The sequence below is a fragment of the Mytilus trossulus genome, unplaced genomic scaffold, assembly GCF_036588685.1.
Source record: "Mytilus trossulus isolate FHL-02 unplaced genomic scaffold, PNRI_Mtr1.1.1.hap1 h1tg000373l__unscaffolded, whole genome shotgun sequence".
Lineage (NCBI taxonomy): Eukaryota > Metazoa > Mollusca > Bivalvia > Mytilida > Mytilidae > Mytilus > Mytilus trossulus.
Genome location: NW_026963340.1, coordinates 3,647,991 through 3,669,918, shown reverse-complemented (window position 1 = coordinate 3,669,918; position 21,928 = coordinate 3,647,991). Strand labels below are relative to the sequence as shown.

At 31.2% G+C, this 21,928-nt stretch overlaps 2 protein-coding genes across 2 annotated transcripts; one reads left to right on the top strand and one right to left on the bottom strand.

Moving 5' to 3' along the window:
- Window positions 1-402: 402 nt before the first annotated feature.
- On the top strand, window positions 403-5,527 carry LOC134701917 (neuferricin-like). The gene is made up of 4 exons (XM_063563025.1): window positions 403-932; window positions 2,365-2,505; window positions 4,510-4,696; window positions 5,300-5,527. Exons 1-4 carry the CDS (start codon window positions 617-619, stop codon window positions 5,511-5,513), a joined length of 858 nt encoding a protein of 285 aa, XP_063419095.1. The 5' UTR covers window positions 403-616; the 3' UTR covers window positions 5,514-5,527.
- Window positions 5,528-12,280: 6,753 nt separating this feature from the next.
- LOC134701903 (C-type lectin domain family 17, member A-like) lies at window positions 12,281-21,583 on the bottom strand. Its single transcript, XM_063563010.1, has 6 exons — window positions 21,382-21,583; window positions 18,439-18,519; window positions 16,786-16,877; window positions 15,321-15,399; window positions 13,437-13,466; window positions 12,281-12,524 (listed from the first exon to the last, which is right to left on the bottom strand). Exons 1-6 carry the CDS (start codon window positions 21,560-21,562, stop codon window positions 12,310-12,312), a joined length of 678 nt encoding a protein of 225 aa, XP_063419080.1. The 5' UTR covers window positions 21,563-21,583; the 3' UTR covers window positions 12,281-12,309.
- Window positions 21,584-21,928: the final 345 nt, after the last annotated feature.

Genomic DNA, 21,928 nt, shown 5'->3' with positions numbered 1-21,928 from the left:
ATTTTTTTAAAGTCATTTATATTTTTCGTATCTCAAAAAATTCTAGTGTTGGTTGAACATAATTTTATAATTTCTCAAAAATCAATAATAATTTTAAAAATTAGGAATAGAATAGAATAGAATAGAATATTTTTATTTCCCAATTACAGGGCCTATAAAGGGCATGAAATCAGATACAATTGATTTACATAATTAGTAACAACAGCAATAATAGAGGCATATACATATATAATTGGAATATAATCATTGGTCAGAATCAAGCTAAAAACCACATATATATTGTGAATAAAAGAATAATAGAATTACATTATACATGTATATGTATTTATTTTCAAATTATTTACTTGACTAAATGTCAGTGTTGAATACACGGAACACAGTGAATTCTCCGTGTTAGTTTTAACGTTTACTTTCTAACAACATGGCAGCGCCCACTAACTAGACCAAAAACTGGTGAGAAAAATTCGTCTTGAAACATCTGTCATACAGAAGTGATCTGGAGATCTTTAAATACTATAGTCTAAAATTCCATTAGTTTGTGCATTCCGTCAACATCATACTGAATCCATACAGGTGAAAAAAGAACAATTGTATATGTTCTAATTATTGAACCAGGATGAGTCTAGTAAGTCGTTTGTTTACATTAGTAGCAATCCTCGTAGCAGCGTTTGCAGTAATTTTTACAGTTGATATCTTCAAACCATATCGTCAGAAGATTATAGATGTTATTCCCGAATCCATTAGGAACAGTGTTATAAGTATTTCGGATGTCAAACGGATGAAATCGGAGAAAGTGTATACAAAAGAGGAATTGAGTAGACACAAAGGAGAAAATGGATCACCTGTTTATCTCGCTGTCCTGGGACACGTATTTGATGTAACTAAAGGAAAGAAACATTATGGGCCAGGTGGAGGCTACGAATTCTTCGCTGGTATGCATATTTTAATCGCTGATTTATTTCCAAAAGAGAAACAAAAATAATTATATTTTTAAAATTACATCATGTTTGTTGTACATTGCTTTGGTTTCCTGCTGATATTGTTTTAAAGGTTTCAAACCCGGCATGATATCCTGTTTTAAAAGCAACAATATTTTTTTTACTTTCTTCTTACATTTTGTATTACTTCAATCTTTTACATGACTAATCATGCATTTTCAAAGTTAATATGATATATTAAAGTGTATGTGTCATGGATTATGATTTTCTGACCTTTTTACAAATGTACTAATTTTATATAAAACTAGATGGTTTTCATACAGGTAAAATTTAGATAAAGAATTATCGTTCTTTGTATACTTATTATGGTTCTGATGAACACATTTATATCATGTATATGCTCCCATTTAATTTGAATAACCACCCTAAAAATGTAAAATTTCGAAACCCAGGCATTTTTTTGTAAGACGATACTGGGGTGGGGAGGGGGGGCATGCATACAATCACCAAGATCTCTTTAAAGCATCATATTTGTGATGAAAAACACTATAGGTTCAATCAAAATGTAAAATATAGAATGGTATTCTGCTTCTTGGCAGACGAAAGACCACGAACACAAACACATTACATGTTCATCCACTGTATCATAAACATGTATATACATGTAACACGATTACTATGCAAACATCGAGTATTCCCTTTTCAAATACGAGCCAGTCGAGGTAACTGGAGAACTTCCAAAGTGGTCCAAGCTTCTATACCGGCTAGGTTCCCTATTGTAACAGTAATCATACGAAAAAGGGGGGGACTTCAGAGCAGAACGAATGACCTGACGTTTGTGCAGAATGTAACATTTCAGGGTGAAATTTACTTTTATATACCGTAGCACTGATAAGCATTGAATTTACACATGTTACACAATTTTGCCGAAGAGTTGATTAAAAAAATAGTAGTCTTTTAAATGCATAAAAAATAAGTAGTGGAGGTTTGACCAAATTAACCATGTACATGTATCTATAAAATTGTATGAGCTTTTCACAATGAAATAATCTTCTTCCAACACGAAATAAACGATGAGACAGTAGCAGTGAATTTAGGAGCCGGATTTATATAAATTATGCCTTGTTTCCAGATCTTTATATCAATCATTTGTACTAATATGTTCATCTCACATTGATTGTTTTAGTTAAGTTGAATTTGGATTAATGTGAAGATCTCTATTCATCAAATATTTTACACCTGGCTAACGCTCAGTGTAAGATATCGACACATTTTTTTTGCCTTCCTTAGTTAAAAAGAGCAAATAGATTATGACATGAAGGAATTATTTCTTAATTCACATCGTTGTACGCTGAAAGTTATAAAAGTTTTGAAACATTTAATTTTTCAAATTCTTCTCACGTTTTGTGTAAAATATATGTTTTAGGTAGAGATGGAACCCGAGGATACGTGACAGGTGAATTCAACGACAAAGGTTTGATAGAGGATATAAGCGGCTTCACATTAAGTCAAATACACAGCGTCAATCATTGGTTACAGTTTTACATGAAGGACTATACATTTAAAGGTATAATATAAATAAAGATAATATTTTAATGACAATGGTTTAGATTCATGATATAAGATAAAGACAGATGATTTTTTTTCTGAATAGCCCGGCTCAAACTTTCTGAAACCTTATTCCAAACAGGAACATTCTATACTAACTATAGATTGTTCCTGTCATGCCAGGCTGTTCTAAGGTTAAGGTTTGAGATGGAATAAAAAGTGAATTGCACACATAAATACATCGTTTTTTTTTAGTGACATGTACATAACAGACATTTACCGACTGAAATCGATGTTTATATTTCAAGCTAGACATGCATATTGCTCCGCATAAAAGTAATTAAGGTCTTTCATCTACGTGGGGAAAGACCTTATTGTTTTTCTAATGTTTTTTTTCTTTTTCTTTTTCTTTTTCTTTTTTTTCTTCCAACATTATTTTTACATGCCCGCCTCTTGTTTCTGTTGAAGTTACGAAGACCAAATATGGACCATCACTAGACCTCATCATGAAGTAATACAAAATGACCCTGTTAAGGATTTCATCATCCCCTTTAGAAGTTATCTGCCTTTTATTGGTTATTTTCAACATGACCCCCTTCGTTGTTTTTAAATATATCATGACCTTATTTAGACTAAAGGTACATCTCATCATGATTCATTAACATATGAGGCTGCAAAGAATTCATCCCCTTTGAGAGTTATATCCCCTTGAAGCAATTTCTTTTATTTGCATTTTTCGTAAAAAGTATTAGAGATAGAATCGAATTGAAAACGACAACATGTACAAGAACAGATGGCAATGTTAATTATTACTTTTTTCAATGGAATCTCCATGCCATACATCTTCGCTAGCCAAGGGTTACGATCCACTTCCGTTCTGAAGAGAACGGGAGTGGATCATAACCCTTGGCCAGCGAGAACGGGAGTGGATCATAACCCTTGGCTAGCGAAGATGCATGCTATAGTTTTGCCCCATTTATGCCTCTCGATCTGAATGAAACAGTATATGTTTCCAGTAAAGAACACTTAGAGTTGGTAGTAAAAAGTTGGTCCTGTACCTCCAGACGAAAGAGTTTAACATTCTTTAATTTTGGTTTCCATCTATTTGCCATGTTTTCAAATGAAAGAAACAACACGAAAAATCGTATCGTATGGTCGATTTTCTTTAAATTAGATTGTGTTGGATACATTTTGAAAAAAGATATTTTAATTGATTTGTTGGAAAATACCGTTAATCTGTATCAACAGGTGCATCGATACAAGCAATTACTTCTGTCGTTATTCGTCTTCGTCGCCCGTGTCGTCTTTATCGCATCTTGTTAATTCACAACTCTTTTAACCGATTTGATATAGAATTCATCCAAACATGCACTGGTTCTTCTAAGGCACATATTTTTCTCATCTTACGCATTTGGGGGTTTTCCATACGAAAGTATAAACATACACGTTTCTGCTTGTTTAATTTTACGAATCCGTTTCTCATTAAAACAGCGAGACAAAATTACTCTGATCATGTTTAAATTCTTCTTTATGGCAAGAAATTGTGAACTTTTTGACTTTCTCATACAAAATTCAAGGACCGCCATTTCTGCTTAATATATTAATTCTACAACACACTTCTTCTTTGAAAGATGTTGATGTCAAACTTGAAGTTAGCAAACATAAGGATGAATGCATACCTGATTCGATTACTAATTTCTTATAAATATTCATTATTTATAGCTTGCCAAGTGGCATGAGTTTTGCTCGTTGTTGAAGGCCCTACGGGGACCTATAGTTGCTGACTTCTACATGACCGATGCTGAGACTACTTCTCACCTTATAATTAGTTTTTTTGACAGTCAAAATTAGACCTTTCTTATGTCCTATTTCATTACTGGTTTATTTCATGCTCATTATATATCATATATATTAACGATTTTCGCTTTGGTTTGTCCTTTTTGTGCTCCTTAGTCGTAAAACATTACAATTCAAGGTAAATTTTGAAGTCGTAAATTATCTAGGTTAAATCTTTTATTTCAAGGCTATCTACTTGGAAGTTATTTTGACGAGCATGGTAACCCTTCAGAAGCGAAGTTAGAATTTGATAGGAAGCTGGTTTTTGCTAACAAAGCAGAGGATGAGAAAAAGGCAGACATTGTAATGTTCCCGCCATGTAATTCTCAGTTTAAAGCAGGCCAAGGGAAGACATTGTGGTGTTCTAATTTTAGGTTTGTATTTGCAATAAACTATTCGAGGGTTTAAACTTCATTCAAAAGAGAAAGGCTAAATATACTAAAGATGAATTAGAACGCATAAGTCGAAAACCAACTGAATATATATGTGCGGTATAGGTTTTGCTCGTTGTTGAAGCCGTAAGGTGATCGATAGTATTTAAAAGAGCTAATTTTGTTTTCTTCAAAATTTTAAAATTTCAAATGTTTTAAAAGTTTCAAGGAGAAATCTTCATTTGTACAGTATTGTGCTATAGATTTGCGAGATCTTTGACCACATTTATTTTGTGTCAAAAACCTATATTATGTCAAAAATTTGATCACAATTCAAATTCAGACAGTATCAAGCTTGGATATTGTGTCCAAACGTGGCCGAACTGTTCATGGTTCTACCTCTGCGGACGTAGCAGGCTGCGCTCAGCGAAGCATTTTATTACATGCATGGCATTGATTTTCAATTGAATTTAAAGTAAAAAAGGACAAAGGAATAATCTTTTGTGTGCTTTGAATGTAGCAAATTGTACTTATTCCTGTATATACCGTTGTCTTAAATTCAATCATGTTCAGATATTTTTAATATCGATATTTTATTTTTTTCAGTGGAGGAATTCAAAGAGAATGGGTCGGTGTTCCAAGACAGTATTTTAGACCAGGCGAGACTCATGCGCGATGTGCATGTGTAAAAAATATAGGTCCTCCGTCTGATCAGCCTGATACTAAGAATCACAAAAATAATGGTGATTTAGACAATCCTGGTATGAAATTGTACGAAGGTTGTGATCCAAATGTTGATTCGTGTTATTTTCCAGAATAATGATATTAACAAGATGTTTAGTTACTTCTTTTAGTCAGGCCCGAAAATGTTCCTCTTTTTTTCCCTTTGGCGGCATAGTTTATTTATAGATAAATTGTTTGAACGGAATGCGTTTGCGGTAATTCAAAATACATAATTATAACAAAATAGCAGATTATCGAAAAATGAGTACGACAAGCTTACTTGATACATTTTGTAACACGTGATTTGTAAATATCACATATACTTTCTGTACCAGATTATGTTTGTTACTTAACTGTAATCTCAAACAAAAAATGAAAGACACGTTATTAAGACATTGGGTTCGACAATCCATTATTAATTAAAAATGAAGGGAAGACTGGATTTTTTAATTTTTTTTTTTTAGATTTACTGGATTTTTACAATCTGTATATCTTTATAAAATAAAAACAGAGAAACTTAAGGTTTTAGGAAAGACGGAACACAAGATATACACTTTTCCGTTTTTTGTTCACTAATATATCAAAATGTGATTGGAAAGTGATTGATAAAAGTGCAAAACACTTGTCTCTAGTTAATAATGTTGATATATAACCCAAAGTACCGGAACTCTTTCTCTGAAGCTAATCTCATTGTTAACTAGTTTACCTAGAATTGTCCGTCTTTCCGGTCCATAATTGAAAATTTTCCAGTTCTTTTAATTCCCTTAATCTTTAACTTCGCTTTTACCATTAAGTGATCAATTGTTCTTATATCCACTGGACTATATTGCCAGCAGTTCGCATTAATGAATGTTTCCAATTTTTACACAGATTTGTTTTAAGCATATAATAAGGGGAAATTAATTAAATCAAGAAGGTAAAATTGATACTATAAGCTCGAAAAAGCCTTAAAGTGTTGTATGAAAATATAAATGGGTGCAATGGGGCAATATATTTTACCTTGTAAGGTAGGAAAAAACACCAAGTAGTCCGAACATCTGACACAAATTCTTAAATAGATATAGGAAGATGTGGTGTGAGTGCCAATGAGACAACTCTCCATCCAAATTACAATTAAAAAAAAGTAAACCATTATAGGTCAATGTACGGCCTTCAACACGGAGCCTTGACTCACACCGAACAACAAGCTATAAAGGGCCCCAAAATTACTAGTGTAAAACCATTCAAACGGGAAAACCAACGGTCTAATCTATATGAAATTTAAAAAAAACGAGAAACGAGAAACGCGTATAAATTACATAAACAAACGACAACTACTGTACATCAGATACCTGACTTAGGACAGGTGCAAACATTTGCAGCGGGATTAAACGTTTTAATGGATCCAAACCTTCTCCCTTTTTCTGAAACAATAGCATAACATCACAACATAGAAAAACACACGATAAAATATCAATTGGTAGGCTTAACTCAATCAAAAAACGTACAAAAATACATTATAAACGAATAAATTTGATCTGCGATATCTGAATGCAAATGCACAGTTAATAAAATATTAGGGACAAACATTCAAGGTCAAAAAGCAACCAAAAAAGTCCAAACAAAGCCATGGCAAGACACCACTGCGAAATATTTAACCCTTCGGAAATATTCACTTTAGAAAAAAAAAACGGTTTAAAAAAAAATAAAAAATAAACCTCACTTAAAAAATCATATATGCATTTACTTTCTTTATTCCTTTAATTACATATAGTTTAGTTTCCTTATCCTTGTATGTTCATTTATCATTTCCCAACGCTTTCTTTTTTCGCTAAAGATCTAGGTGCACATTTTTTTTTATGCATTAACAAAAATTTCCTTTGACAACCATTGTTATGTAGATATGGCTGGATCGACGGCAAAAAAGTCATATCATTATCATTTCTAATCTTCATTTATTCAGAAGTAGGTCAATAAATAGTTGATATTTTATAATGACATTCCAGTACATTTGTTGTGTTGCGTTGATGTACTTGCCTCCTTACGTGCATCAAAAATGAAGACAACAGCATAGATCGAAGTAAGACTAAGAGTTGTGACTTACTTTTTCAGCAGCGGTATACTACTGTTGCCTCTATTTTCCGGGTAAAGTAATGAGGTAATAAAATTGAGAATGGAAATGGGGAATGTGTCAAAGAGACAACAACCCGACCAAATAAAAAAACAACAGCAGAAGGTCACCAACAGGTCTTCAATGTAGCGAGAAATTCCCGCACCCGGAAGCGTCCTTCAGCTGGCCCCTAAACAAATATATACTAGTTCAGTGACAGGCGCAAAAATGCGGCGGGGTTAAACATGTTTGTGAGATCTCAACCCTCCCCTTATACCTCTAACCAATGTAGAAAAGTAAACGCATAACAATACGTACATTAAAATTCAGTTCAAGAGAAGTCCGAGTCTGGTGTCAGAAGATGTAACCAAAGAAAATAAACAAAATGACAATAATACATAAATAACAACAGACTACTAGCAGTTAACTGACATGCCAGGTCCAGACTTCAATTAAACTGACTGAAAGATTATGATTTCATCATATGAACATCAGGCACAATCATACCATCATAACATATATGAGAAGAACATAACCCGTGTCATGCCAACAACTGTTTTTAGAAAAAATGTGTTTAGTTCCGATGCAAAGACCTTATCAGTGACTCAATATTAACGCCAAAATATGCAATCTTTAATGACTTGACAACAGTATCGTAATAATATCCCTTCTTAATAAGTCTATTCAAAGGTTTTGTTAGTTTCTGAGGTGAATAATGACACCTTTGTGCTTTATAAAGAATATTTCCATAAAAAAATGGATGTGAAATACCTGAACGTATAAGAAGTCTGCATGTTGAGCTATATTTACGAATGATCGTCCTTATACCGATGATAAAATTTAGTAAATGTTTTGACTAGTTTGTGATATCGAAAACCCTGGTGTAATAATTTTTCAGTAATACATAAATTTCTCTCGTTAAAATCTGAAACATTGTTACATACACGAGCGAATCGTACAAGTTGAGATATATAAACACCGTAAGATGGTGACAAGGGAACGTCACCATCTTAAAAGGGATAATTAACGATAGGAAATGAAAAATCATCCCTTTTATCATAAATTTTAGTATTCAGCTTTCCGTTATTTATATAGATATCAAGATCGAGGAAAGGGCAGTGGTCATTGTTAGTATTAGCTTTATTTAAAGTAAGTTCAACAGGATAAATTTCATTAATATACATACTGAAGTCGTCATTATTGAGAGCCAAAATATCATCCAAATATCTAAAAGTATTATTAAATTTGTTTATCAGATGTTGTTTCGATGAGTCTTTGCTTATTTATGTCATAAATTGTAACTCATAACAATACAAAAACAGGTCCGCAATAAGTGGTGCACAGTTAGTCCCCATTGGAATTCCGATAATCTGACGATACACGGAATCCCCAAAGCGAACAAAAATGTTATCTAGTAAAAATTCAAGGGCATAAATAGTATCAAAGCATGTCCAATTAACATCGTTTTTTTGTTTATTGCTACTAAAAAATACCTGGTTTTTATATAAGACAGGAAAATCGGATCTAAAATGGGGTTTTCATTTGGCTGTGCGGAATGTATCAATACATGTGTTTTCTGCTCTACGGTCGGATTGTTGTCGCTTTGACACATTCCCCATTTCCTTTCTCAATTTTATTTGTACGCAGCGATGTCATGTGAGAATGATACATCCTATTTCATCCTATCTTATTTACTCGCGCTCGCTGTACGCTTAAACAAAAGAAACCACTATACGAGGACCAGTATAACAACTGTCATAGCAATACTTTATAAAAAAGAATAGTGTTTTAAAACACACAAGACAAATGTTTATGACTCAGATATTGTTTACTCTACTGCAATGAAATGTGAGATTAATTTCCTACAACTGTCAAATTCAAGGTCAAATTGTTTTCATTCTTTGTTTTCGTATGCAACCGGATGTGACGTACTAAGATTTGGTGGTATTAATCCTAGATAGACAACGGTCTGTTGTAATTTAGCTAGAAAACGTATTGTTGCATTGTTTAAGAAAATAGACAACGCGCTTGGTCCGTATGCATAAAGCTTCTAAGTTAAGATGTGTTCCGAACGGACAGATTTTTCTTCTTGTCCTACGATAAATTAGTATTACGATTGGATATCTTTACTTAATAAGTGTTTTTATGTATACTGATGTATTGAAGCTAGACAATATATTGTGTGGTTTAAGTAGATAGACATCGCACTTTTGTATGTAGATAGAGGATATAAATATTTATGTTTTTCATACGATTACACTGTGTTCTTATGGTAAGGTTATATATTTTGTAGAAATATTGAATATGTAGATATATTGAAATAAAACTTAATTAGAGAAATTAACACAAATATTTCAAAAGATATAGGAAGATGTGGTATAGTGCCAATGAGACAACTCTTCATCCAAGTCACAATTTTAAAGCAAACCATTTACTAGTGTAAAACCATTCAAACGGGAAAACCAACGGTCTAATCTATATATAAAAAAAAAACGAGAATCAAGAAACACTTATGAACCACATCAACAAACGAAAACTACTGAACATCAGATTCCTGACAGGTGCAAACAATTGCATCGGGTTTAAGCGTTTTAATTGTACCAAACCTTCACCCTTATCTAAAACAATAATGTAACATCACATCATAGAAAGACACACTATAAAATATCAATTGGAATAGCTTAATTTGTTTAGGGGCCAGCTGAAGGACGCCTCCGGGTGCGGGAATTTCTCGCTACATTGAAGACCTGTTGGTGACCTTCTGCTGTTGTGGTTTTTTTTTATTTTGGTCGGGTTGTTGTCTCTTTGACACATTCCCCATTTCCATTCTCAATTTTATAAATCAATCAAAAGACGTAGTAACACAAATGAACTTACACTTAACGAATACAATTGATTTATGAGACAGTGTAAATGCAAAGTTAATAAAAAAAAAAAGGGATAAATAATTAAAGTAAAAATATTGTAGCGCTGTGAAATGCTAAACAATTTCAGAAAAAACATCATCTTTGAAAAAAATTACGCCTTTGTATGGCAAGCCGTTTTACTATTTATTCGAATTTCAAGATATCTCCTATTATATATAAGATATCTTATATAATTTATAAGATATCTCATTTAATATATAAGATATCTTATATAATATATAAGATATCTTATATAATATATAAGATATCTTATATAATATATAAGATATCTTATATAATATATAAGATATCTCATTTAATATATAAGATATCTTATAAAATTCCATTTTTATAAGATATCTTACATAATTTCATTTTTATAAGATATCTCCTAAAGTTTATAAGATATCTCCTAAAGTTTATAAGATATCTTATATAGTTTATAAGATATCTTATAAAGTTTATAAGATGTCTCTTAAAGTTTATAAGATATCTTATAAAGTATATGAGATATCTTATAAACAACTTTTATATAAGATATCTTATATAATTTATAAGATATATTATATAGTTTATAAGATATCTTATATGGTTTATAAGATATCTTATATAGTTTATAAGATATCTTATATAGTTTATAAGATATCTTATATAGTTTATAAGATATCTTATATAGTTTATAAGATATCTTATATAGTTTATAAGATATCTTATATAGTTTATGAGATATCTTATAAAGACAATTATATAAGGTATCTGATAAATTATATAAGATATCTTATAAACTATATAAGATATATTGTAACTTATATATGTAAGTCCTAAATAAACTTTAGGAGATATCTTATAAACTTAAGGAGATATCTTATAATATTTATGAGATATTATATAAACTAAATAGGATATCTCCTATAATATATAAGATATCTCCTATAATATATAAGATATCTCCTATAATATATAAGATATCTTATATAATTTCATTTTTATGAGATATTTTATATATTATAGGAGATATCTTATATATTATATAAGATATCTCCTAAAATTTATAAGATATCTTATATACTTTATAAGATATCTTCTAAAGTTTATAAGATATCTTATAAAGTATATGAGATATCTTATAAACAATTTTTATATAAGATATCTTATAAAGTTTATAAGATATTTTATATAGTTTATAAGATATCTTATATAGTTTATGATATATCTTATAAAGACAATTATATAAGATATCTTATAAATTATATGAGATATCTTATAAACTATATAAGATATCTTAAAAACTATATGAAATATCTTATAAACTATATAAGATATCTTATAAACTATATAAGATATCTTATAAACTATATAAGATATCTTATAAAGTTTATGAGATATCTTGAAGTAAGAATAAATAGCAAAACGGCTTGCCATACATTTGTTATATTAAAATTATAGCCATGTAAATGAAAATAATTGTGTTGTTAAGCATACTTCTTCTGTCTGTATAACCTTCCGTTTAGGAACACCAAGAAATTTCTTGTGTATCAATTAAAATATTCTTAAATTTGGTACATGTGGGGTGAATATCAACAATAAAACAATAAAACATTGGTGCTCAATAAAACCGGAGGTCTGATGTTTATACAGTATAAAAGGAGAAAGGAAAAAAAATGATGTTCATAGTACGAAGAAGTGAAAAGTTAACATTAAATAACAAAAACGCATTACAACAGGTCAAATTAACAAGAAAGTACGATTTGAGAGTACTTTCAGTTACTGACAGATAGTTTAAAGACAACATAACTAATGATAAATACATATTTTATTGGAGGTATTTTTTCAACAGTTTCTACAAAAAGTAAGTCAGAAATATTTCAATCCAAGGTCAGTCTCTCTTTATTTTATTTTCAAGCTCGTTTTTCACAAATGTAGTATAAAGTTCTATTACATATATAATCGTTCCATGTTCCATCATTCCTCACGATGATGCAATCTTCAATGCCATTGTTATTATTTGGTTCGTTCGAGTCGAAGTTGTCATAGGTAACGTGCGTTCCATCAGCAGTCCACATCCAGTTATTTTCATTAATACGGATTCCACTGGTCCAGTAGACGTCGCGCCCTGTCCGGAAAAAATTGTAAGATCAAATAGTACATTTGCTTTAAAAGTATAGTAAGAATTAGCGTATATGTTTCCGATTTTTATGAATAAAACTGAGATGTGAAGCACATGCGAACATCAATGGCAATGCAATACATCATCAACTTAAAACAATCATGTCAATTTTTTTCATATTAAATTATTGTATCAGGCAGCTAACATTACAGAAAATAAAGATAATTAAATCTCTTTTCTCACAAAATTTGGTGTACATCGAAAAAGATAAAATAAAATAAAACCAAACTGCATGAACAAATGAACTTGAAAATACATTTGTTACCTTTGATGACAAATGAAGAGGAACACTGGGCAGTAGATATTCAGATGACTATTTCCATTAAAAAAATTGCGATACACATATTTCAATCACTTTAGTGTAAAGTCACCTGTCGTATGAGGGGATATCCGATTATAACAGATGGAATTCAAATAAAAATAATTTTGCAAAGCTTCAAAAGTGCAGAGAACCTTTATTCGATATTTGCATTGTAAGTAGCAATCCTTTTTCAAGGAGATCATGATAGTAAATACAAGTTTAATCTAAATCAAAAGGCCATTATCGACATAGTAGACATACATATGTCTAGATCAAAGACTATTTTTGAAAATGAAATAGTGTTTAACAGTTACACAGCCGAATTTGTTTTCACTGATATGAGAGGTGAGCTGTTGTATTATATTGCAAAATAAAACACATTGTTTTTGTAAATATGTATAAGCATCTACATAGGAGTGAGGTTATTAACTGAATTGCATGGTTCACCTTTTGTTTCAAAACAAACTGCTTTACATTTATTCTTGTCCGTGTGCAATCATAATAGAAAAGAGGTAAATAACTCTAATGTACACATAAAACAGTTAAATTATGCTTACATTCTACCATTACTCGTATATCTGGCGAACCTATAAAAAAAAACAGGCAAAAGAAAAGTAGGAAGGCAAAGTTGTAGGTTATGGTCTGCCGGCATAAAATTACGATTAACTCTTTCAATTATGATAGTAATCAAATTGTTCACAAAAACAGTATATTTGGCATACAAAGTATCAAAGAGTGGTACTTGTACATTTGTATTTTAATATTGATAGGCAATTCTGCTACACACGTATAAAATGACGGTAGGGCATCAGTTATCTCTCGGTATGCATTTGTTTGTAAACCGTTGTTCTTCCACCATTTGAAAGCAATACATGCATTGAAAAGAACTATCATTTGCAAAAAAAAACATTTTTTAAATTTTTTATTTAAAATTGTGATTAACCGAAACAGATAATACCCCCCCCCCCCCCCCCCCAAAAAAAAAAAAAAACCCAGATCCTCGTGTTTCTGTCAAACCTATAAAAAAAACAGCAAAGAAAAGTAGGAAAGCAAAATTGTAGGTAGTGGTCTGCCGGCATACAGTAACGATTAACTCTTTCAATTATTATAGTAATCAAATTTTCACAAGGACAGTGTCTTGGCATATAAAGTATCAGTGAGTGGTTCTTGTACATTAAGTATCAGTGAGTGGTTCTTGTACATTAAGTATCAGTGAGTGGTTCTTGTACATTAAGTATCAGTGAGTGGTTCTTGTACATTAAGTATCAGTGAGTGGTTCTTGTACATTAAGTATCAGTGAGTGGTTCTTGTACATTAAGTATCAGTGAGTGGTTCTTGTACATTAAGTATCAGTGAGTGGTTCTTGTACATTTGTATTTTAACATTGATAGTAGTTGTTTGTTGATGTGTTTCATATGCGTTTTTTCGTTTCTCGTTTTTTATATAGATTAGATCGTTGAATTTTCCGTTTGAATGTTTTTTTTTATTAGTCATTTTAGGGCCCTTTTTAGCTTGCTGTTAGATGTAATCCAAGGCTCCATGTTGAGGATCGTACTTTGACCTATAATTGATTTTTTTTGTAAATTGTGATTTGGATAGAGTGTTGTCTCATTGGCATTCATACAACATCTTCCTATATCTAAGTATATTAAGTAACTTATTGGCATGTAGCCGATTTCTTTGATAAGTCTCATTAATTATACATCCAGTTTTTCGTGGGTTCGTGTTGCTTAGTCTTCGGTTTTCTATGCTTTGTCTTGTGTACTCTTATTGTCTGTTTATCTCTTTCTTCGTTAGTCGTGGCGTGGTCATTTTTTTTTATTTTTTAGATCTATGACTCTCCCTCTGGTATCTTTTGCCCCCTTTGTTAAAATTTCTTTTTTCAATGGAGGTGTTTTTCGTATTGTTCACAACATGGAACTGTGGTATGGTAAATAATTGTGCGTAACGCTCTGAAACATGCCCTCAAAATCTTTACTATCGCATGACGCGTTTCGTTCCCTTTTAGTATCAATTCTTTTAAAAAATGCAATGCTAATGCATATAAAAATGAACATGCTGGATGACAATTCGAGAATCGTTTCACAAAATTGTAACCATTGCAAAAAGTGTGGAAAGACCCTAAAGAGATATTTAATATAAAAAATATGTGTTTAGTTAATCAGAAAATTAAACTATAATACACTTGAAATACATATCTAGGATTCAGAAACAAGCAAAGTTGCATTCACAATTCTGTTTGCCAAAGAGAGAATTCAAACTAATTTATTCGAAAACAGAGTGACATAGTCATACATATATAAACAACGAAAAACGACGAAAAGACTAAGAACAGTATACAAAACACTACATAGAAACTAAAAACTGAGCAACAAGAACATTTGTTAATTTCGAATGATCATTAATTATTTAGGATTACACAATAATGGATAAATATTTACCTCCAGCGGAATATATGAATGAATTTTCATCTGCATCATCAATTTTCACCAGAGAAGCATTTTCCTTGCTGCATTTCTCCTGTTGAAAACAACATGTATTCTTAAATAATGGATAAACTGTCATACTTTTACAATCTGTCGTATGCGCATGCGCGTAAGTATTCATGGCACCAATGCCATGAACATTGATGACGTTATCCAATCAAAATGTTCGTTACAAACAATAGAGTTATACATGCATGTGACTGAAACTGCAATAAAAGCGTAATTGGTATTATAAAGGATATTGATATGAGTAAGGTAGTATTACTTAAACTTAAATTGTTATTCAATTTGGCAAAGTTGACATAGTTTTGCCAAAAAAGTTGTATCTGCATCCAAATAATTGACGTAATTGGCTCCTCCAACTTAAAAGGAAGCGTTTTAATAAGATATGTGGATCACTATTAACATAAAACTCATACATCACTTAAAAGACATTTACTGTCCATTCCTCATATGGAGCAGTAACATTGGTATGTGCATCAAACACACTGAACTAAACAGATAGTTGAAATTGACTATCGATCTGTATTACAGTTAGTCCCCAATTATATGGGGAGCAACTGATCATCGGTTTCGAATGGGTACCAGAAAAAAACCCCATTAAAGTTATTTATTTGTATCGTGAGCGATATATATATATTCAACTTCAAAATCGATTCACTCATGCTAAATTATAAATTTGGTGATTTATTAGAAGAAAAACAAGAACCTGTATTTGCTTGCATCCACGTAATTTTTTGGATCTGGTGGATAGTTGTCAAGTTGGCAATCACACCACATTCATATGTTGTCTTTAACAAAACACCAGTTCCTTTAAACACATAAGCTTTAAATCATCGCGGGTTTAAAAAAAAGTTTGTAATGTATTGGTTATTGAAAAGTCATCATCGAAGGAGACGAATTATCGAAATGTGTTCTTATCATTACGAACTTGACAGGTGGCATATATGGACCAGCATCTTCTATCAATTAGGAGAACCTGCAACAACCCCCAGGTTTGAGCGGGATTCCTGTTGCTCAATATCTCGTTTTCTATTTAGTTTTTCTGAATCTGTTTGTATTTAAACAGTTTTCGTCTTTGACATGGTGTTGCAAGTTTTTCTTCGACTTTAAAGTTTTGAATGTTCTCTTTAGATTGTTTGTACATTTATTTGGCACGTCCTTTTTTTAACCAATTCTATCCACAGGCAAAATGAACAAATATTCATTCAACCTGACTCAATTGTATAAAACAATAGAAACATTACGATTATTTTTGTATGTTATATTTATATTGTTAAAATGCCGAAAAAACTTCTGCTTGCCGGATCCTATGTTAAAAGACTTTAAACTCATATCAAGACAAAACATTGCACTAACTAACTTTTGCTACTCAAAAAGTGTTGTTCATGTGATCTACCAGTGATTACAGTCTAATTACCTGAGCTTTTTTGCGTGTTTCCGTTTTTTCCTCAAATTTATAACAATGTTTTTTATACAGCTCCCATCCGTTTTCACAACTTATATTGCTAACTATGATATGAAAACATAGTAAATATATAAATATACATTTAGATTACCCCTAGTTTTTGGTGGGGTTCGTGTTGCTTATTCTTTAGTTTTCTATGTTGTGTCATGTGTACTATTGTTGTCTGTTTGTCATTTTCCTTTTTAGCCATGGCGTTGTCAGTGTATTTTCGATTTATGAGTTTGACTGTTCCTCTGGTATATTTTGTCCCTCTTTTAGGTTGTCATTTTATGTCTTTAATTTAAGTTGTTCTTCCGGTGAGAAAATCAATCATGATCTTAGAATACTGAATATTCAAATAAAAAGGTAAAAGGTCATACGAAAATATACCATCCTTAAACGATCCTTTTGTTCTAAATTACTTAATGCCGCATGCCTAGCGGATAAGCAGCAAATATTAATTTATAAATCTTTAATTGATCCAGCCGAGGATCAAACATTCGACACCCCCCAATCGATATTAGCACAATACCATGAGACCACTAAGGCGATGTCGCCGTAAATATGCATTGATCGTATAAGATTTGGCCTTACCGTGTACAGTTTTGTTTGTGGTGTGACTTTTTATTTGTTTAATAACTTTTAAATCAAAATTGATCATTTCTACTCAAATTCTGTCATTTCGAAGAAGTTGCAAAGTTTGAGAGTTTAAAGAAAACAACTAAGGGTTGTCGAAAACCACTTTTTTGTTAGAACTGGCCTCGGAACCGGATAGGAACTGTTCAAAGGGCACTGTTTTCTTCTTGTTTCTAAGCTTTCTATAAATATATTTTATATTTTGAGACAATGTATGGTGATTCCATATTGTTTTAGAGCAAAATTGTTCAATATTTGAGTGGTCAGAATATCTATTTTCAAACAATCGTTGGAAGTATTGTCATTTCCCTTATACATGTTATACTTGAGTAAGATTAGAAAAAAGTAAAATGAAAAAATACTGAACTCAGAGGAAAATCTAATCGAAAAGTCCATAATCACATGGCAAAATCAAATGACAAAACACATCAAAAACGATTTTTTGATAACATAATCGTCTTGTAATACAAAAACATCAAGTGGCGTATTTCGATATTCTAGGCTGTTTTTATATACAATATTAAATTCAATGCTTAATTGATATCGAAACCTTTATAGATTTGACGCAGACAAAAAATTTAATTTAAGGGAAGTAAGTCATGAACACAACCGATACTGACAGAACTTTCGGAGGGGGTTTTATGGATATATATACGAATTTTGACAATATTTCTTATTTTTTTCCCGCATAAAACAAAGTTTATATCTAATAAATAAAAACAAAAAAGTTAAACATCGTTTCCTGTGATCTTTAATACTGTCAAGTCTTGTTTTCCTCGTTTATATGCACCTAATGATGACAATGCAAAAAAAAAATAAACAAAAAATAAACAAAGAGCAGAAAATTTAGTACATACAAAGACAACCAAGCTTTACTGTTCCTTTGTTCGAGAGATGATAAATATAGTTGTCAGAGTCAATTTGTGTAGAACGAGGCATTCAGTCAAAAGAAGCATACTTATAACATGTGATAAACTCGTTAATATTTACGTAGTTTTGTATTGAATTTAATCTGTGTTAGTAGAACTGCCAACTTTGTATCCTGTGAATCAAATTGATGCTGTAGTTGGACTAAAATAAAAATAAAAAAATCATATGAACCCAATGAAAAATATGTTACTGCAAAAAAGTGAAAACGGAAAATATATATATAAATTTTATATGACTTGACCTGGTTGTGTACCAAACCTGCATCCTCTGACACTAAGACATGCAAACTATTCGAAGACCATGATTTTATATATTACGCAATGGAATAACAATTTTTAGTTTAACTGATTTAGTGAAACAAAAGTCAATCACTATGAAAAAGTTTTACCATATTTTTATATTTCTAAAAATATAAACGTTTATTCGGAGATTTATTCTAATAGTTTTATTTTGTCATTATTCAGGTTTTTTTTAAAGACTAGAATACGTTAAATTATTTGAGTTCTCCACGTCCTGATGTTTTATACCATTGTCATGTATATCTGCCAATTGTGCATGCTGTGTTTCACAAGTGTGACCAATGTCTGCTGTAGTTGACCGTAACAAAATACATCAATTAAAAAAAAATTAAAATACGTTACTTTGAAAAGCTTTGAATTCATTCATTAGATTCATTTCAGTATGAGTTACTTATATTCGATTTTAGGGTTTTGTTTAAAGTTTGACCTTTGAATTTTACTTCAACTTCAAAGTTATACGGTAATACTCTTCAATGAATCATTTCGATTCTAATAGGACAAATACTGTCATTAAAAAACTGAAGCTATTGTGGGTATGCCGTGTGAGTGTCTGTTCTATTTTAACCACTGTTAGATAAATTGGGAAAACATATAATAATTCTGTAGCTTACATGAATTATTTCTTAAATAACTGCTAGAAAAATGTGATTTAATACCCAAACCCTACATTTGCCATTTTTAATTGCCATTTTTTTCTCGTAAACTACCGTCAAATTCGCTGATGACATTTTGTAACGAAGGAGCCGCCATGTTGAAAAAGATTACTGAAATCAGTAAACGTGTGAATAATGCAATATAACAGAAAAAAAGTAACTTGTACCTACTTCAAATTTTGTTTAATCATTATTATTAGAGTTTAGAAGTAAACAAAATGGAGGAACCTATAGCGTTGTTGTTTTCATTAGTATGACGTCATGTTTTAAATAAATCGGATTTCTAAGCAACAAAAGGTCACCGGATGGCCTTCAATAGTGGACAAAGCAAATTTTTATAACCAGCTATTTAAGATTGGTCGTGACAAAATGTAAAATAATTCAAGCGGGAGAACCAACTACCCGATTTCTGATAAAACACTAAAAAAATATCAAATATGTCAGGAAAATAAATACTTTTTGTCCCCTAAAAAGAAGTGCAGATCGGAGCTAGAAGTCGCAAAAGTTTAATTGAGGCTTTTCAAAGGGATTTATATGGTGAATCGATATGTATTAGTTCTTTGTGTACTTAATGAATAAAATTGGTTATAGAACAATTGAAGGTTCTTTAACGTGAGTCCAAACTCTTTCCTAAAAATAACAGCAAATTTTAATACTTATAGAAGTCAAATGCCTTTTCAATTTGACTTCAACTTCAAGATATACTGTAACAATCTTTCATTGAAAGACACGTTGTCATATCGTACGTCTTTGGTTGTGTTTCTGAAGTTTTACTGAATTATCATATGGACACGGGGAATACGTCAAAGTTTTCTATAAGGGTTTTACACTCTGATGTTTATGATTTCAGTTTGATAATGTAAACACTCATACATGTATGATAGGTTTTATATCAATTGCAAAAGTAGTACATGCATTTCATTTACATAAAAAAAAAGGTGCGCCAATACAACACACATAGTAACGAAATATAAGATAACAACTGCCATTTACCTGACTTGTTACAGGACATCGTAAGAAAAAATGGTGGGTTGAACATGGTATTATGGTAAACCAAAACTCGCGCTTTTATGGCAAAGGTAAGTATACGACTTAAATGACAACATTACTTGACAGGAATACAGTACAAATAAATTCAAGATTAGTTAGGACAGATAAATACACAAATAAACAATGCAATAGTTCATTTCGACATCCTTACCACAGAATAACAACGAATTTGTAAAACAACCTAGGACAGCACACAAAAATAGCAAAGCAAAACCACTCACACGGCTGTATCAACGATAACAAAGTTACGTCTACAGTAAATTTCGAAGAATTAGATATAATTCAAGATAAGGTTTGTAATTATGTTATCATTTGTTTATACCAATTACAAGAATAGAATTATATAGAATTATGTTCAAAATGCATTACTTTATAATATACTTAATTGTATTATCTAGCTATATCTGTATTTTTTCTAAACAATCAGATATAAGTTATTTATGCATTTACTTAAATAACAGTTGTTAGCATGCACACATACGAAGATTACCGTTTCTCTTATTCTATGGAGATTTATCCCTTTCTGAACCCATTGTATAAAAAAATCTAATCAACGTGTGGTTGCTGGTGATCTCAAAAGATCATTGGATGATTTTAAGGGTCATGACCTTTTTAGCTGACTGGATGAACCAAAATATGATAACAGGTGTTAATGAAATTGACAACTTCGTGCAATGTGAAAGGCACTCGAGGGGGATTTTCGGTAAACAAAAAAAGAAAATGTCTTTTTCATCATTAGAGAAACAGATTCTTACATAGTTACTCGTGGATTATCGGATTTATCCAATCTCGATAGTAAAATTATAAATTTGAAAGTCCTCGCCGAGGCGGCTCGAACTTTAAAATTGATAATTTAACTATCTCGATTGGATAAATCCGATAATCCACTGGTATCAATGTAAGAATCTATATATATCTATGAAAACTAAGGTGATAAGTCTTTAAGTTATTGTGGCTTCTTAAATGTATGCAGGATTAAAAAGATGTATATCTTAACTTACCTCCCACCGCAAAATGAATTACAGTCAAAAGAAAAACTGCAGACAAAAGTGACATTGCGAGTGTGAAAAGAACGGTTTTGAACCATTGCTTTCTCCAAAGCCTGCTTTTATTGTCATTTCCTTTGTCCTCTCTAAGTTCATCCGATGAATTCTCCATTTCATACATTTCCATGCAAGCCATTTTTTTCTGCAGCTTCACATCTCAATATGATATCAAAATTATAACAAAGGAAAAATATTTTCAGTTTCCTGTTATTTGTTTTAACAATAAGTAAGTCTTCCACGAAAAGAAATGACAATCATTATTATCGTTTATTTAAAGTAATGATCTGTAATTCCTGGCATCGTCCCAATTACCTAATACTATTACTTGATTTATTTCACTTGACTGGGCGGAGTTTAACCCGTTCGCTTATAATAGACCAGTCCATCTAAAGATAGGTGTTTTGGAATAAACCCATCATTGAAGTGTCCAATTATTGTTATTGATCCGGTTAAAATATGTTAACACTATATGTGTATTAGCAAAAAAATATAATGAGACACA

What these genes read in the sequence shown, in the direction of transcription:
- LOC134701917 (XM_063563025.1), top strand. Translation starts at nt 617, where the DNA reads ATGAGTCTAGTAAGTCGTTTGTTTACATTAGTAGCAATCCTCGTAGCA. An exon ending in AGGCTACGAATTCTTCGCTG is followed by an intron (nt 933 to 2,364) that starts GTATGCATATTT and finishes TATATGTTTTAG; the next exon opens with GTAGAGATGGAACCCGAGGA. An exon ending in TTGTGGTGTTCTAATTTTAG is followed by an intron (nt 4,697 to 5,299) that starts GTTTGTATTTGC and finishes TATTTTTTTCAG; the next exon opens with TGGAGGAATTCAAAGAGAAT.
- LOC134701903 (XM_063563010.1), bottom strand. Translation starts at nt 21,562, where the DNA reads ATGGCTTGCATGGAAATGTATGAAATGGAGAATTCATCGGATGAACTT. An exon ending in TAAATTCAATACAAAACTAC is followed by an intron (nt 16,878 to 18,438) that starts GTAAATATTAAC and finishes TTCATATCATAG; the next exon opens with TTAGCAATATAAGTTGTGAA. An exon ending in TATACGAGTAATGGTAGAAT is followed by an intron (nt 12,525 to 13,436) that starts GTAAGCATAATT and finishes TTTTCCGGACAG; the next exon opens with GGCGCGACGTCTACTGGACC.